The 19,870-nt window shown below is 29.8% G+C and overlaps 1 protein-coding gene across 1 annotated transcript in view; it reads left to right on the top strand.

Annotated features, from left to right (window-relative positions):
- Positions 1 to 935: 935 nt before the first annotated feature.
- Positions 936 to 19,870, top strand: part of MS3_00006966 (uncharacterized protein) — a gene marked incomplete at both ends in the record, with an annotated part of 84,439 nt that continues 65,504 nt past the window's right edge. Inside the window, one exon of the mRNA XM_012939995.1 lies at positions 936 to 1,385. Coding sequence (XP_012795449.1) covers positions 936 to 1,385 — 450 coding nt within the window. The remainder of the gene's footprint in view (positions 1,386 to 19,870) is intronic.

Here is a 19,870-nt window from a genome sequence, read left to right as displayed (position 1 = left end):
ATGATTAGCACATATTAATGATGATAGATTTCATAATATCTAACATGTATTTCACCCCTTTCAACTATTTATTATTTAAAATAACTCATTAACTTGATAAATTTATATAAATCTTAATATTAATCATTATCAATGTTATTTTTGGGTAAGAAGTTATTATACAACTAGGTTATTAAATCATATATATATATCTATTGTAATAAACCACCCCCTACTAGGACTTATCAAGATTCTGAATGGTCAATATCATATCATTATACCTACCACATAGTTTATATCAAATATCTAAATGTTAATTGGTTAACGCGATAAACAAATCTACCAATTAGAGTAAATGCTTTCATGAACACACAATTCAAGATAAATCATTTAACTTATTTGATAATGTAAGGTATATATATATATATATTGGTTATATGTATCCCTTCATGTATTCATTGTATGTATGTATGTATATTAATGTATAATATTTGTATGTATGTTTATTAGGTATGTGTCAGTAGAATGATTTGATATTTGATGATAACTTGGTTATTTTTAAGGTGAGAGAGATAAAAAGGGACGGACATGTATTTTATAGTATACTTAATATCATTCATTGGAATAAGAGAATCTCATCTCAGCTGATCTACACACATACATGCTGTAAAATCTACAAAAATATATGCATATATATATATTAGATATCAGTATTATTAAAATAAATTCCCTGTGTATTGGGTTTACATTTCCTTTATTTCTTCTGGCATTTATCATTCATAGTTCTATTCTTTTGTGATATCGTGGACGTATGCTAATATACATTTGGTTACTTGTATTCTCTGTTTAACATATCTGAAAAGATAATAATAAGAAGTTGGTTTGTTCAACGGACATATTTATTTATATATACATTCATCAATATAACATTTATTTAAAATATCATGGATAATTCCATGGACGATAATAATATCACGAATTCTCAAATGATTGATATGACCGAAACAACAACTATGAAAACAACTACTACCAATTATACTAATCCTATTGAACCAACTGTAATCAATACTACTGATAATAATAGTAACAATAATACTGGTATTTCTTTTCAGCATTCTAGAAACATTATTAATGAAAAAACTGATGATGATAATATTAAGGCTGATAACGTCGATAATGATGATGACGATCGTAATGATGATCAGAGTAAAACTGTAATTCATATACTACGATGTAAACATTGTAATTTCGAATCAATATTACGTTCACGTTTCGATAGACATTTACCATGTTCACAACAAATGGACAGTTATCAATTATATACATGTTCAATATGCTTTACCAGTTCAACATCAAAATTAATTATGGATGAACATAGAAGAGTACATCATTTGAATACCAATAAAGTAAGTCTATGAAATATAAGGTGATTTGTAAGGATCATACATTGTTTGATTAATATGTCATAACTTAATGATCCGGTGATATATTTGTAATTTCAATAGATACATTAATGCATGATGGAATGATGTTAAATGGTGTTCTTTATTAGGGAAATACCTCACAGCATAGATATGCACACGCGCATACTATCGCACCAAGTCTCATAGTGATTATTAATTGTTGAATAACAATCAATGTGAAGTTTATCTAGAACTTAATTTAATCAAATAAATCTAATCCCATTACAGAACAGTAACAGTTCTCACAATACACTTTCATGACAAATGTCAACTATCAAGAAACTTGCAATAAATAAAGTTTTCTATTCGATTCCCTTCAAACTCTTGATGTTCAACATAAATGAACTGAGAGTCTTAATGCTTTATTAAATTTTTCGGTCAGACATTGATTTATCTGTTTTGATGACCACGATTAAGACTATTACACTGTTTCGGTCAATTTTACTTCAACGGTAATTACATCAAATAACAATACACTAGTAAATAAATAATCTTCACATATTACTTATAAATGGTAAGTAGAGTTAATAAATAAGTGACAAAGAATACTTAACATAGATTTTCATCTAATGGATAGAATTCCCACTCTAAATATATTTGTTTAACTAGTTAGATAATAATCACTAGCCTTTGTAAACATCTATACATACTATAATGACATAAAGTTCATTGATTACATTTAACTATTTTTGCAAATGGGGACTCCCATCAAGAAACTTTAATAAATCTTATCATTAATGAAGCCTCACATATTATTCTCTTAAGTAAGAGTTTTACAAATAATCATACTTATATAATGTGAAATGATTATTGATGGAGAAGTGTATGAATGTTTAGATATGTTGATAGTGAAATAGTTGCTCACCGATAAGATTGGATATTTGGTCGTGTATATATTACTATAGTTAATTCATTGGATTTCGCTTCAGTAGTCCAACTGTAGAGCGTCTATTGTAATTTCATCTCATTGAAATGGTTATGGTTGTACACTGGTATGAAGTTCCACATTTAACGTTAAATAACTACCGGTCAATAACCTTTTTTCTTCAATGATTGTGAAATTAACAAACTAGAAGATAGTTGTACATTAACGTGGACCAATCTAAGTCAGACATGTAATCATTTTAATAAAAACTGAGTGATCTGAATTTTGAGGGGCTAGGTTGAGATGTGAAGTTCTAGGGTTCGACCCCTAGTAGGTTCATGTGTTTACACTGTTGAGGAGTCCTCTGTTACAATAAAACATCTGTTTAGTAGCCCCTTGTTTCCAATAGTCAGCTAATTAATTATTTTCAAAATATGCAGTCACAATACATCATAAAAATAGCATAACTTACAAAAAGCCCTATTTGATCTTCATTAAAACTGGTTTTTACTACAGCTTCAAATCATCCGTAAAAAACTAATTTTAATTATCAATTCATACAAATACTGTACACGTGTTTTATCTTAAATATAACTTGGAACACTGCCACTGTTACCCTCACACTACTACTATTCAGTTTCATGACAAAATTACCTCTCTATACAGTATAATATCATTGTTATGGAATAGAATACTTATTTATCTTTACACCCTGTCAATCATATATATATCAATGCTACGAGCTTTTGCAAAATTTTGAACCTGTTTGTATGTTTACACACACCACTCACTGATTGACAAATAGAGAACAAAATGTACATTAAAGAAGAAACACATTTATCCACGGAATGTTCATACAATAAATATAATTGATACCAAGTTATTATCAGTATAGGGTTGTGACGATTGAGTTCATGAATCGATCAATGCTAGACCACCATTGAAAACCTAAATGTTAAGCATTTACGCGCGAGGCCGAAGGTCATTGGTTCAAGCCTCGCCACCGAAGTCGTGGAAGTGCACTGATGAAATGTTCTATACCAGGGCGAAACGGCCGTCCAGTGTTTCCAGGTTCTTAAAGGTGGTCTAACACTGATCGGTTCATTTAGTCAGACGTAAATTATTATTTGTAATCGGTCCGATCTTTTTTTCGTTCATTTACTATAAACCACCCTCATCAATGTATGTTCCATATTACATAAGAAGAAATAAATAATCTTAGTATTGCAAAGTTATGAATTCGTTTTCTTTGTTTTCTGATTGAGGTGTTTTGATGCAACTTAACATAAAAAATTATCAGGTTTAGAAAATAACGTTCTCCAAATTCTAGTGTTGTTTTCTCTGAATAAATAATAATAACTGGATAGCTTTCATTACCGTTATGAGAAATCTTATATAAGTATGTATTATGTATGTATATTGTATAGAACTGAGTTTCTAAATTATTCCACAAGAATCAAATCAGTTCGTTCTAAAAGCGATGTATTATGACAGGTTGATTTTATAGATTTAGTTATCTTCATTTTTTCTTGTATTCAAGTAAAGGAGAGTACTCTATTGATCTATGACTATGCGGTTAATTTATTTTTATTGTATGAATTAACAGATAGGGTCTATCTTGATGTAGCTATTGAGTGCCGAATAATGTGAATGTTATGTTTCTAAAAACACTCTGAGACTCTTAGAACAACTAAGAGGTTAACTTCTACATCAAATAGCCACTGATAATGTTATTCAATGAAAGTTCAAAGAGTCCACACTAACTTTAAATATTCTCTAACATTTCGAAAGTCTTTCAAATATATGTTAAAAAGAATGATCGTTAATTTGCTCGATCGAATAAGTGATATATGTATTGATAGATAAGAATACAAGAATTAATTTCTAGAATATATAACTTAGATTTTATTTCAGTGTTTTTTCTTTGGCGGTTAAACTGCTCCATTCATGGTATCAGAAATACATTACATAATATCTTGGTAAAATCTGAGAACCAAACAGTAAATACTTCATTTACAAGATATCCTTCAATTGTCTTAGATTTTATTGTTCCTTCATTTCCATATCAATCACTCTCTGTTCTCGTTCTCTTCTCGAATTCTTGAACCTTCTGCCTCCAGACATTCTACTTTCAGTTGGTTATACATACTACTTATATCTGTCGACATCAGTAGCACACGACACAGCAGTATTAATCGTAAATTTAATGTATAATAATATAACTAATTAAACATTTCAAATGTCATGCTAAAATAATGATTTATAAGTAGGAAACTTGTGTAAATTGTCAATCAAATGATTATTGTATTTCAATATTAAACTCATGATAAAGAGTACTCAAATAATAGACTATAGTGAGTGTAAATTAGCAATATATGCTCTACTGTATATTTTACTTATGGCTGAAGTTAGAAACGTAAACTTTTGAATGTCAACCAATCGGTTTGAAAGTTTGGTGTTTATCACATGACATGAAGACTTCGGCTTCGGCCTCCTAATTCGGATTTGGATGAACACTTCCGAAGTGTCCTGCACTAGGGAAGAAATATCTATCTAGTGTTTCCTCGTTTTCAATAATTGTTTAATTAATATCGTTATATGGTGTGGACAGGTTTCTTCTAGTTATGAAGGTCTATTTCAATACTGAATGATCGGAATTGGCTCGTTTTCCGAACCAATTCTAATAACATCCTAAGACGATGAATTAAATAACATGTAGAATGTTCTATGATGAAGTCATGACGAATCAACAAATCACTCATAAGGATCAGGTATTTCTTATGTTATGCTAGTATTTCATAAGCTGATAAATCTATTGCTTTTTCACCAGAAAGTATAGAAATCACTTGGTTAGCCTTTATTACATATATTCAATTCACCCCTAATTCATTATTTTAAAATTGTTATACCAGCTGATAACAGAAGATAGAAAATGTATATAGTTTATAGTAACGATAGATGTTGGTTGGTTATATATGAAATATCACTGAATAACTTTAACTCTTAAAATGATGATAATACTTATCATTATTTATATTTAAAACTTAGCTATAAGTATGACTACACAGTTGTCGTCACGAGTCAAGAATGACTGTAAAACTGAACATGGTAACTAGAATATTTTTAATAACTAAGTTATAAGTCATTTGAAATTTCTTTTTTTGTTTCTAAGGGTTTCATGATGTTCCACGAACACATGGATTCAGACTTTGTTCTAGTTAGCGTTTATCACCATGGCGTATTTGAAATCTTGAAGGAGATGAATATTCTTTGTGGAATTGAAATTAGGAGTTACCTAATGTCACAGTTTCATATATATATATATATATATATATATACAGATGTGCACTCATACACATCCATCTATTGAGACTCCAATCATTTGGACTTATCTTTCAGATTCAGTTTTGAGCATTTGAGTAATACTCGATCCTATTATGACTAAAAAACATGCATAAAATAAGAAATTACAAACTAAATGTAAGCCTCTTTTGTTCGAGAGATTTCGGAATCATTAATTTAATTTATAGGTAGTATTTTAAACGATTTGATTTTAGTTAGGGTACTAGTGAAAATTATGAAGAATTGAACGGTTATTTTGCATTAATATAGTAGTTTAAGTTCATGATCTAACCACAGATCTAATTCGAATCCTTTAGGATTAACAGAATCCTCTTAAACCTTAAACCACCAAGTAGACATTTAATAATCTACGTTTTTAACAGTCCATCAGTTCATAGTGTAAAGTAAATTTTAATTTAAGGGCATTGTTGACAACTGTTTCACTTTTAACATGTTTCAACTTCTTCCATCATGAAATCTCAGTAAAGTTTCAGGAAATTTTCTCGAAGTATGTCACCTGTGAGCATATGATGGTTATTTTGTTAGAGGGGTTTTAATGAAATAGATCGATTCTTTGATGGTTGATCAATTATCAATCTTAATACTTGAATTCATGAGTTCTTTCAAATAGTTCATTATTCGAATTTCTATACAAAAGAAGACCATAGAATAATCACGTGCTCACTAGTGACTGGCTTCAAGATGAATTTTCTGAAGTTCTAGTGAGAAGCAGTGACCAGTGGAGTCCAATCCGTGTCGCGTAGAGGCATATATCTACCTCAGACAATAGATAAATGGTTACGCAAGACCATGACTCGACTAAAGTTAGACATTAGCACTGTTGGATGCCGGCCGGCTCAGTGGTCTAGAGGTCAAATATTGCCATCCGAGACCGAAGGTCCTGGGTTCTAGTCCGGCATATGGGATTGTGAATGTACACTGTTGAGGAGTTCCATACTAGGACGAAACGGTCGTCCAGTAATTCCAGGTTTTCCATGGTAGTCTAGCTTAGATTGACTAATGGAGGCAATAATTTAAGTTATGCACTGCATAGTCTGGTATTATACTAATAATTGAACATGTTAAATTAAAGCAAACAGATTTAATGCATACTTTTCTTTATGTTTGATTGTTTCATCTTTCTTTAAGTAATATACTACTTATATCAATCATTCTTTATGTTTATTTAACTTAGATACAATCAATTATCAATAGATATCACGTGGTACAAGTTTTTTCTATGATTTATTGTAACAATTCCAATAGATGTATATATGTATATAAATAAGTATCTATCGAAAATAATTTTATCACCGTCAATAACAATAACATTAAAGGTATTCAATGTAATTTATTTATTTACTTATTTATTTATTCGATTGATTAATCGATAAATGAATGTATTTACCATTTTTCCAAAAGGCTAATTGTTGTTTATTCATATCAAGGTAATTGTATGGCGGTTTTGTGTATTATTATTAGTATTATTATTATTATTAGAATCAATAGTAGTATTAGGAGTATTTGTAGTAGTATTAGTATTGATGATAATAATGGTAACAGTATGTGGAGTTTAAAATTATTCAGAAAAAACAGCACAAAACTTCTCATTTAAAATGATTGTTCTAGGTTATCAAAGGCACTGTACTGAAAATGATCAGTTTCTAATTAGTCATTTTCACTACTACTACTACTACTACTACTACTACTACTACTACTACTACTACTACTACTACTACTACTACTACTACTACTACTACTACTACTACTACTACTACTACTATATATATATATATATATATATATCAGTGTATAGTATAAAAAACTATTTGTTTTTATTCCATTCATTTGATACCTTTCACCTAATAAACTATTAATCGTGTGATGCCACAGTATAGATTCGAATTTATCTGTTTATCTGTCTAGTGATTTTGGTATGAGTTTAATTTACCAGGATATTTTTTTGTACACATCCATTAGATAGATTCTTGATCAATTATTAACAAATAGAATATTACGCTAAACATGATTAAATATAGTTTAGTAATCCATCCGTTTACAGTTAACCTCGTAGATAAACATTTAAAAAATGTATGATTAGACAATGTATGCTTTGCAGTGCCTACTGATGCATTAACGTCCGAACATACACTCTCGTGATATCAGTGCTGACTGAATACAGAACACAACTCAGTTTTCTTCTGTAGATAGATAGATAGATAGATAGATAGATAGATAGATAGATAGATAGATAGATAGATAGATAGATAGATAGATAGATAGATAGATAGATAGATAGATAGATAGATAGATAGATAGATAGATAGATAGATAGATAGATAGATAGATAGATAGATAGATAGATAGATAGATAGATAGATAGATAGATAGATAGATAGATAGATAGATAGATAGATAGATAGATAGATAGATAGATAGATAGATAGATAGATAGATAGATAGATAGATAGATAGATAGATAGATAGATAGATAGATAGATAGATAGATAGATAGATAGATAGATAGATAGATAGATAGATAGATAGATAGATAGATAGATAGATAGATAGATAGATAGATAGATAGATAGATAGATAGATAGATAGATAGTTTCTATTTGTTTATTTCATCTATTTACTTATATCAGTCATAAAATTTAAGATATTTTGGATTCATTTCATTAACATATTTTTTAGAGAACACTAAACATCTCTCTCTTTTTTTCTCAGTAAATATAACTATCCCTTGAATAATGAACTGTTCAATAAGCTGATAGTATTTATAATACTGGAAATTATAATGGAATGTTCAAAACGTATTTTTATACACGAAAAACAGTAATAATAATTAAATATTTCAATTATCCGTTAATAAAATCAAGTGTTTTAATTGTTTTAATCGTACACTAACTACTACTTATATCGCAAAAAAAACAAAACAACATAGATATGGGCAGTATCATAACTGAGATAGTATGACTGTATTGTTATGATATTTGTTTTGTGCATTGGATGTATGTTGTTTCGGCAATGAATGAGAGATAAGTTGAATTATTATTATTATTACTTTGTTGGTTTCGAGTACTGAACATTAAAATAACAAAAGTTTTATATTTTCAAACAAGATAACATGGGAATGTGTTGTCTGTCCGTCTGTCTATCTCTCTCTGTTTCCCTTTGTATATGTGTGTACGTGTGTATGAATCTATATGTATGTTGAACGTCGACTATTCAATTTTTTGTTTTGTTTTCATAGAATGAATGAATCCAATGTGAAGAATGAAACACAATAATAACGATAAAAAAAATTTGAAGAGGTTTCATTTTTGATTCACAATTTATTTCTATTCAAGAAGTACGATAAAGAGAATAGGTGTAGTGAACATTCACACCATAGATCTTAAATTTATTACCAATTTTTTGTGTGTGTTTTGTTTTTTTTACGTGATGAAATTGTAAGGGAAAGATTGGTTGGGCAGTAATAATAAAGACGGTATCCGAATGGAGTTTATTCAGAAAGATCGTTATTCTTTTTATTGGATATATATATGCATATATATATATATATATATATATATATATATATATATATATATATATATATATATATATATATATATATATATATATATTATGACTGATGATGGGTTATTTAAATATTTATATTTTTTTCTATGTTTATTACAATAAAAAAAACACTTAAAATGTAAACCGAAAAGAGAAACTTACCAATTCCATGAAGTATACCGTTTATAATTAGTGTGGGAAGTGAATGTGATACTCTAAAACTTATCTTATCATTGATACCACCATACTGTCTTACTCCCCTTGGTAGGGGGCAAAATTTCGTTTAATGTTAATTTTGATTATTATTATTATTATTATTTCGGTATGAAAAATGTTTTAAACACTACAAAAGTTAATTTAATGACTATCGAAAACAACTTTAAAAGATGTAATCTTCAACGAAGTATAGTTAAATGTCTAATTTGTTGGCAGGGAATAAGTCTATTCATATTAAGAGTATGATTATTTATACATTTCTAATTTATTGTAGAATTATGTCTGGTTATGTACAATTTTAAAGTGATGTTATGCTGTCAAAAAGAAAATACATAATATATATTATTAGTTTGGATGATTACTGAGAAGTATCTGATAAGATTGATTTCATTTCAAGTTGCCATGTACTTTAAATAATACTAATATTCCTACAAAGATCAGAGAACTCATTTCTGTTTTGATGAAAACTACCTGAGACAATAACGAATATTTGTTGCCTAGTTATAAAGTGAATGAATTATGAATCAAGTAACATTTCCTTACATGAAATCTAATTTTTAAATGATGTTGTTATCGTTGATAAATATCATTCACCTGGTCGAAAAGTAAATATATATAGTTTGACTCCTGATAGAGATGAATCAGTTGTCAAGATGGATCACTAAATGACATGAATCAATACAATTAATAGTTAAAGAATACAATTGTCAGTCATCAAAACATAAGTTTAATTCATTCACTTCAACTATAGACTGTTAAATAGTATTATTAAAATTCAAATGAAAAGAAAACAATGTGGTTCGAAGACAGTGAAACGAATTTCTACATGGTAATTGTGAGAGATGCTCAAACTTTATATCATAGGCTAGTCTCAGTTAGACAACCATTACTGGCGGTGTGGTATTTACTAACCAATAGGATTGGAATTTGATTAGTCAATATGATGAATTTAGAAATTTAAACGAACAGATATCGATGAAGTTATCTTAAGGTTGGTAACGCACTCCAAGACCCAAGTATCTTCTATTCAATCCATAAGGGGTTTGTGGGTTCGAACTGTGGACGGGTCTTATACGAGAATAAAGACGTTATCCAGTGCTTCTTGGCTTTTAACGATTTTTAAAATATTCATACAAAAACTCGTTAGAAAAGGAACGCTTACTTCTGTTGTCTTATTAGTGTGATTATCATTGTTATTACTACCACTAACACGGATCGTACAAACATAACTTCAAGCAAATACTGAATGTCATAAATACCAAAGCAAATTCGTCGAATGTTAAAATAACGTTTATTCGCTCATTTTAGATCTACCATTCATCCAAAACAATTCTTATTTTTAATATGTAATCTGATCAGAAGATAATACACTAGTAAGACTTAATTATGACAATAAAAGTCATAGATGATGGTTACTTAATAGTAGTAAAAATGATATCAGTCAACTCGTTAATTTTCAAACTACTTATATTGTCAATAAAATCATGAAATTGTTAGGTTTAATCCCTGATGGTATGATATGGTTTGTTATACTAGGGATGAAACATCTATTTATTTTCTCTTTAACCTCAACGGATCTTTAGTTGAAGTTTATCTATTATTATTATTAACTCACTGCCAGGTTCAATTTCATATTCTTAGGTTAAAGCTACACTAAATGTGGGGGCTATCGATACTACCAGCTTGCCTAAATCGAACTAGGTAGGGCTGAGTTTAAACTTGAGACTTAATGGCTAATAGTCAGACGCTTTAACCACTAACTCGTCACTTCATCTGTAATCTCAATCGAATATAATCTTCATACATCTTTTATGCTAATTATATAATTGATGTGTTTAATCAATCAAAAAGTGAACTGCTATTATATTTTCTAAATTTCGATCTAAGATAAGAAAGTGATGAGAAAAAACCATTTATCCCATTCATTACTTGACTTTAGGTGTCATGTTACCAACCCACCAATGAATGAAATTTTAATAGTTGTTATTTTAAGTTAAGTTATTAAAAGGAAGATTTTTCATTATAAATAATTGGTATTAAGTAATAGTAGTATGAATTCCCATGAGTATTATATCTGATATATTTTATTCCCTACTATATCTGCTATTTGGTGCCAATCCCTTAGAGTCAAATTAACCTCCAGGTGTTTTTTCTATTGTTACATAAAGATATAATGACAAGTTACAAGTTGTTATCACAGTTGAATTCGATTTTTAAAGTCAATGAAATATGATCAGGACATAATTATACTGTAATATTTTGTGATCGCTTTTCTTCCCCGATCTCCCCCCCCCTGTATGTGTATTTGTGTCCCTGATACAAATGTATGTATTAGGGAGCTCAAAATTCTTTGATCGGATTAGAAAAGGAAAGAATTGTTCTTTACTAAACATAATCCCCTTTAAACAAGGTGAAATATTATCGTGAGTTATGTGACCGATAGAATAAAACAACGTAGTGACAGATATACACGTATACACAGGAATACAAATGTACATATTTAAACTAAAGATTTTTAGTTATCATGACAACCATGCAAATCACTGGTAATTACATAACTTTTGATTGCTGCTTTTAACTGTTGCGATGATGTCATTAAAAATCAAGTGTAACCGTTAAGATTCAAAGTGATCCATGCGTGTGTTTGTAAGTACGCAAAACTTACAGGCACAATGAAAAAAAAAACTTATGAAGTTTAAATAGTTTTCACGAAATCCAAACGTCGTTACCAAGGCAGTAATGTCGGTGAATTCTTTGGTAAAGAAAGATACTACTAATTAGATCAGTCTCATTTGACAACTATTGGTATATAACACATGTGAAAAGAAACAAGTTTCCATCAATAATCAATTCAGTGTAAATTTGCACTGATCCATTTGTTTGCATGAAGCTAACTAAATACATATATCGTTCATCATCTTGATTTCTTCCTAGAATTCCAGAACATTGAACAATCTAACTTAACAAACGATAATCCAGGTTATGTGTTCAGGAAGATATTTATCTTTGAATTCATACTTCGACAATATTTATAAGTTTAGAGCACAATAGATTGTTATAACTGTTAATATTATACAGAATTCTTATTCATTATTAAAATAATATTTCTTTCATCTCCACATTTGGATTAAGGACACTCTCATAGTTATTATGTTCAGTTTAAAGATAATAAATTTCGCACGTTTTAGACCAACTATTTAATAACTATATAGTTAAACTTCAGATCAGAACTTAATAGTGTCTAGCAGATCTTCGACAACTTTTTTTAAAATTCTGTCATTAAACAAACGTATGAAATGATAATCGTGATGAATGGTGAAAATATTAAATTTTAAGTTATCATAAACACATAAATAAACAAAGGATACAGAAGCTTCTAAGTTTCATCTTTTATAGACATTGGATGATATTATTTAAATATTTTTAAATGAAGGCCAAAAACAAAAATACCCATGTCTAATCCTTCTTACTTTACCCCCACTCTTCCTTATGGATATTACTTTGTAATAATCGACGAATAACATAGAATGATATATGTAACATATTGATTATTTCAACAGTTGAGGTCATGAGTCAATTGAAGCTAGACCACCATGGAAAACCTGGAAGCACTGGACAGGCGTCTCGTCCTATTGTGGGACTCCTCAGCAGTGCGCATCCACAACCCCGCCTCATGGAATTCGAACTCAGGACCTATCGGTCCTATTATTTAAAAAAAAACTATTTTCATTTGATTTCCATATTATTGTACACATTGAATGCGTATTCAGTTTAAATAAAATCATGTAAGGCGGATTGTTGAATTCGAATTTTTTGTGTACTAACATCAATGATACATGTATACATATATCATTTCATAAAAAAAACACAATAAATATCAGATCGATAATATATTTAAATCTTTATGATTATTAATCATGATATGTTGCTGAGAGGGCTATTGAGCAAGTAAGCAACTAAGTGAGTGAGCGCGAGAGAGAAAGTGTACATTGATTTTTTTTTGTATTGTAAAATAAGTTCAAAATGTGTCTTAACTTGATAAGTAATAAATTAAGTAATTATATATATATATATATATATATATATATATATATATATATATATATATATATATATATATATATGGATACTTTTACATGAGGATATCATACAAGTATGCATTCAATATATTTATTTATCTATTTATTTATTATACTTATAACATGTCTATGCATGTTATTTATGGTATTGTTCATTTTAAAAAAATGAGATACTCTACTCATATTATATTGTTCTTTAAATATTTGTACAATGGATGATGATGATGATGCTTTGGATGATGATGATGATGCTTTGGATGATGATGATGATGATGCTTTGGATGATGATGATGCTTTGGATGATCCTGATGATGATGATGCTTTGGATGGTGATGATGATGATGATGAAATGGATAAGTATAACAATTCTGGCATATGTGTAAATATTAATAAATAATTAAGTGGATAACGCGATGTCGTTCGAAGTGAACAGTACTGGGTTCGAGTCCCAGAGTGACCATCAACTCTGAGATACAGGTGAATCCAGCCGACAGATCTCAAATAAGACGAAACGTACCTCCTGAATTCTGCCCCTTATAAAATCTTACATTACCTGCATAGTTACACGTATATTATGTATTTACGTTCAGATGATCACATATAAACACAAACCTATATACATGAATATTTGTGAAGTTCAATTTGAATCCCTATCTATTCGATATAGAATTTTATATACTAAAATATACATTCTAATTTTCGATCCGATTAGTTAATTAATGATGGGCTAATAATATTTATCATGAGTTGAAATATTAATGTCAGTCATAGTTTTAACAAATGAGAATAATAAATATATTCTTGTATGTCATCTATTCAACTTGGTTACATGTATAAACAATTCATACATTCCTACGTAGGTAAATCCACATGTTTAATGTTTGAATCATTATTAATAGTATTAATATTTTGTTTTAAATGTTACTTTATATTGTTTTTTTTAATCTTTAAATATACAAAAAAGTAGTACGGATATATGCATTCATATACGTTTATCTTCAGCACGTTTCTTTTTCTCTACAAAAAAAAGAGAGAGTTATTAAGTAAATACGCAAAATGAGTAAACAATATATAGATATATAGATATGTATATGAAAGCACACATTAATATCAACATATATATCATGAACAATTGAAAATCGTAAATACATAAACCGATAAGCAATCTGTGTGCACGTATACACTCCCACACAAATTCACTTCGAAATATCACGTATACCCAGAGTTTGCACAGACCTACATGAGAATATATATATATATATATATTGAAGAAAATAATCGATAGTGTATTAAAGTAACAAGTTTAAACATTATATCATCATTATTACTATTATTATTTTCAGTAGTTGAAATCATAAGTCAATTGAAGCTAGACCACCATGGAAAACATGGAGGCACTGGACGGCCGTTTTTTCATATTGCAGGACTCGTCAGTAGTGCGCATTCACGATCCCGCCCCCTGTGAGACTCGAACCCAGGACCTGTCAGTCTCGCGTGCGAGACATTAACATCGTTGGATGCTGGCTCAGTGGTCTAATGGTTAAGCACTCGCGCGCGAGACTAATAAGTTCTGGGTTGGAATCTCACGGTGGGGGGGCATGGTGGATGCACTTTGCTGAGGAGTCCCACCATAGGACGAAATGCCCGTCCAGTGCCTCCGTGTTTTCCATGGTGGTCAGACTTCAATTGACTCATAATTTCCACTATCGAAATTACTAAAATCTCCACAAAACCCTTTCTGATATTATTGTTTTTAAAAAAAAATTATAATACAGTTTGCTGAGATAATGAATAAACAATACCTTTCATTACCATTATTACTAACCAGAACAATAGGATGTAACAATAAAAATTACAATCCTATTTAATTATTCTTAAAGTGTAAATATTTCGTTGATCCAAGTTTAGAAATGAAGATAAAATTTAAACGTTAAGTAATTGGAACTAATAGACAGGGCACCATGGTGCTATATCTCATGCTATTTTGGGATAAATTGTGCTTCCTGAGAGATTCGACCTTATGTCACCCATCTTTATAGTTTAAGATATTATCACTGACTGTTCAAGTGGTGAAGTACTTCCTTTGGGACAACTGATTGATCACTGAATAATCACCGATCAATTAGAAATTCAATCGTTTAATATATTGGACACTGAATTTATTCACTTATTTTGCCGTCAAAACGAAAATTAAATATCGAAATATTCTTCTAAAAAGTAGTAATGTAATAGGTATGACAATAATAATAATAATAAGATCGAATTTTCCAATGCCATATATTCTATCAAATATAGAGATAAGAAGGGAAATATACTGATAATTGTATTGTAATTCTGTCTGAATTTTGTAATCAATATGTTCTTGAAAAGCTGCCAACTTTATATTAAAGTATGTGAGTACATTATATTACATTGCCTCTCATGAGGCATATGTCACCTATCACGATTCTCTAACAAGCTCTGTGTTAAGTTCTCGTCTCTAATTGTTGTCAAGTACTGTTCGTTTTCTTGATGTCTGTCTCTGGCTTCATGCATTGTGATTTTGATTTGTCTCTTTCCCATTTGTCACTAGATATGCAGTTTAATGGTTTTATTAATATGATACCTGTTTACGTTTGCGGTGTTTTCCAGATCTCAACTAACAGATGATTTGTTCTCTGCTAGATACGATTGTTTTTTATGGTCTATGACTAGAGTAGGTTACACAGTTGAAATGACACCACTAAAGGCCAATAGAGAAGTTCTATTGGCTAAGAGTTCATCACAAAAACTGAAAGTCCTGATTTCGACCCCCGACTGTGGTTTGCGCGTGTCATACTAGAATGAAGCAGCTATTCAGTACCCTCAGGTATTCAATAATATTCCGTCTGAGACCAATATATGGTAAAGACAAACCACAAGTCAAACTAGTTTAGTTATGAATTCACTTGCCTACTATTTTTTGTAAAAAAGTAGACAATAACACAAACACTTTACCGTTGCCAACATCATCAACATTGTCATTAAGAATAGGTGATATAATTTGTTATCATATTTTTGGATTCCAAATATAATCTGAATAACTTTTCATAGAAGTAAAGACCGATGTCATTTAATTAGTAGAACACAGTATTCAATGGATAATGTTGAAAACGATATTTGGTTAACCTATATTTAATTCTATAGGGTACAATAAAAGTCACATCTTTAATACAGATGTGACTGGTTATGTACAACCTGTCTATTGTCTACACTCTGCAGGTGGTCCAATAAGTTAAATAATAGTCATTTAATCAATTTTAACATTCAGATATTTTTCAATCTGTCAACCTATTCGATCATCGATCGTAGTTTTACTCATAATAAATTATTCTTGTTCTCCCTTTTTCTTTCTTTTTTTTTCTCTCTGACTCTCTCTCCTTCTCTCCTCATATCATTCATCTGTTAACTTTCGAATATTTCTAAAGAAACCCTTTTATAGTTTACCTGTAATTATGTTGAATTTGTATGTACGTATGTGCATGATCGTTATGTCAAGTGGTTGTTGTCGGTTTAAACAAAAAAATTTCAACTGCTTTTATTCCACTTATTATATGCTTAAACAGATTAAATTTTCCTATAGAATAGTAATCGAAAGAAAAAGGATACGTTTGAATATCTTCTTTGAATTATCATATTGTCATCTAGTCTATAATCTACCTACCCATTATCTTGATCCACATAACAAGTTCATGATTATTACTATGATAGTAATAAATGAAACTAACAATAATTATTATTACCATTGTTATAGACACAGTAGTACTAGTAGGAAACTCTCATAATTGTACCTTGACACTATTGTGACCATGTGTTGCTAAGGCGATGGCAATTTAAAATTTTTGCCTCAATTGCCTCAAATACTATGGTTATAAATTCACGAGTTGAGCTTCTTAATCAAGAAAACGAATTTTTGGATAGAAATGATATTATGCCCCATTTGATTCGAATCCTTGTTTGTTCCACCTAAAACACTTTGGTAACATGAAAAATCAGTTGTCTGTAACGAGTTTCAGCTACCAATACATTGTAAGTCCAGTGTATCACAATACCACATCAAAATGGTTTCATTGCAGTATTTAGTAATTAGTCAATTTAAAATGAAAGTAAACTGTATTAAATAGAATTCGAGATCCGTAGAAGTACTAAATCATTCAGGTTTCATTGTAAACACATCTAGGCTTATGAATGTTACCATTCTAATACAGGACACGCGATTCCTATTATTTAGGACTTGTCAGTTGGATGTACTTGTAAAAAGAAACTGATCAATTACAGTATTAACACATCAAAGGTAAGATTCAAGCAGCAAATACAAATGAATTAGAAGCCAAGTAGTTTGAATTTTATTCTATCGTACTTGTGAATAATGAGAACTTCATTCATTATTATTTCATATAATGGTTAGTGATAATACCTGACTGTTTGAATGAAAAACAAATGGAACTGGTTTCACTACCTCAAAAATAAACAAAGAAGTTATTCAAAATAAACAATACCAGTAAATTTTTTTAAATGAAGATTGATTTGGTTTAATTGGTTTAATTCATTAAAGATTGATTACACAATTAGAATATTGTGGAAAACTGGGGAGTACTAGTGAGATGTCAAGTTCCAGCATGGAACTCCATAACAGTCCACATTCACAGCTCACAGTCAATGATTCGATTTGGGGGCATTCAGATCAGTGGAGTTCAACAATGTCCTATGTAAAACAGATATTAACGATCATAATGGATAATTACTGATTTGTATTATGAACTGAATGAAGTTCGAGAGTTTGATAACAACAAAATACGAGTTTTATGTACTGAGTTTTACTTTACTCAATGTATATAAACTCTAATCATACAACTACCACCACCACACCTACTACTACTCATACTATTACTACCACTACTACTAATGCTATCATCCATTTCCCCATTAACAGTGGAGTAAGTAGAATAAGGTTCAATCTAATAACCCAATAGTTGATGACCGGATGCTTCAACTTGCCCGAATCATCTCTTTAATTCCATTCAATGACTTCAACATTGATTCCTCTTGAAATTATACAAAAATCACTTTAGTAAACATTAAAACAATATTGTTTATTATTTCAAATCTTAAATTATAATCATCTTAAAATTTATTATTATTTGTATTAATATTAGTTGACTTTAATGAATCTAAAGATATTTTATAACCTCCCTTTTTGTTGTTATGATAATTACCTATTGGTTCATTCGTTTGTTTATTTGTTTGTTGTTTTTTTTTGGTTGTTTGTTTATTCTTCGTCAAAATACAAGCGCCAATATTTAAAAAAATAATTGTTTTTTTTTAAAAATAAATAAATAAACGACAGTAGTTTAACACTAACCAGTTCATCATTATTTGTCATTATAACTGTGGATGATTATTATCCCAACTCTTTCTTTTTTCTTTTACGTCCTCATTTCTTAGTCTAAACAACAACAACCACAACAATAACAAAAAAGATTATTTATGCGGTACCATTGAAAAATAAATAAATAATTTTAAAAAAAGAGCGAAAAGTAAAACGATTATCATCAAATTCAATGTTTCAATAGTTTTGTTGTGTTTATAGGTTATGCTGTAATAGATTTTATATTGTACACATAAATGAAATGCAACAGTATTTGAAATGTATAAAATGACTCTATCTAGTTTTAAACGAATTTTTTTAATTTTTCGCGGTGTTTTTTGTTTGTTTGTTTGTTCGCAATGATTTTCTCTAATTTAAATTTTGAAAATAAACAGAGTTACATTAGTTGATTAATGTGAAAGTTCATAAAGTAAATTGTATACATAGAAAAGACAAAATTATTATAATTCAATTGTTATTATTATTATTTATGGTAATTAGTGTTTGCTTATTTATTATTTTATTGTTTAAACACAAACATTGGTATAAGAAGGCACCAAATAGATATGCAATACATAAATCATACGATTTATGTGAGGGCTAAGATACTGAGTACGTGCCCAAACCGAAACAGGTGGTTTTCTTAGGGGGTCACACCTGGAGCCCTCGGTTTGAAGGTCTGATCCACAAGGTAGTGGAATAACTTCAGGAGATGCGGTCTCATCCTAGCCGGTGATCAATAACTGGTTCATACTCCATTTGTTTCCTTAGGATTATGGAGCCCATTTGCAACATTGGTTTGGACTGAGGGTTTTCCAACTCACCAAGATGGACTCTCCGTGTTCATCAACCCAGTTAAAGCGGCGGACATTCACTTTTCGTCCTCTCAATTTCGTAAACAATAGCCCCTTCACGAGAAGGCAATGAGTAGGACTTTCCTGGCAGTGGTTGTATGCACGTGGCCATGTGAGAA

Source organism: Schistosoma haematobium, chromosome 2, assembly GCF_000699445.3.
Source record: "Schistosoma haematobium chromosome 2, whole genome shotgun sequence".
Lineage (NCBI taxonomy): Eukaryota > Metazoa > Platyhelminthes > Trematoda > Strigeidida > Schistosomatidae > Schistosoma > Schistosoma haematobium.
The sequence above is the reverse complement of the archived record's forward strand: the minus strand, read 5'-3'. Positions and strand labels throughout refer to the sequence as shown.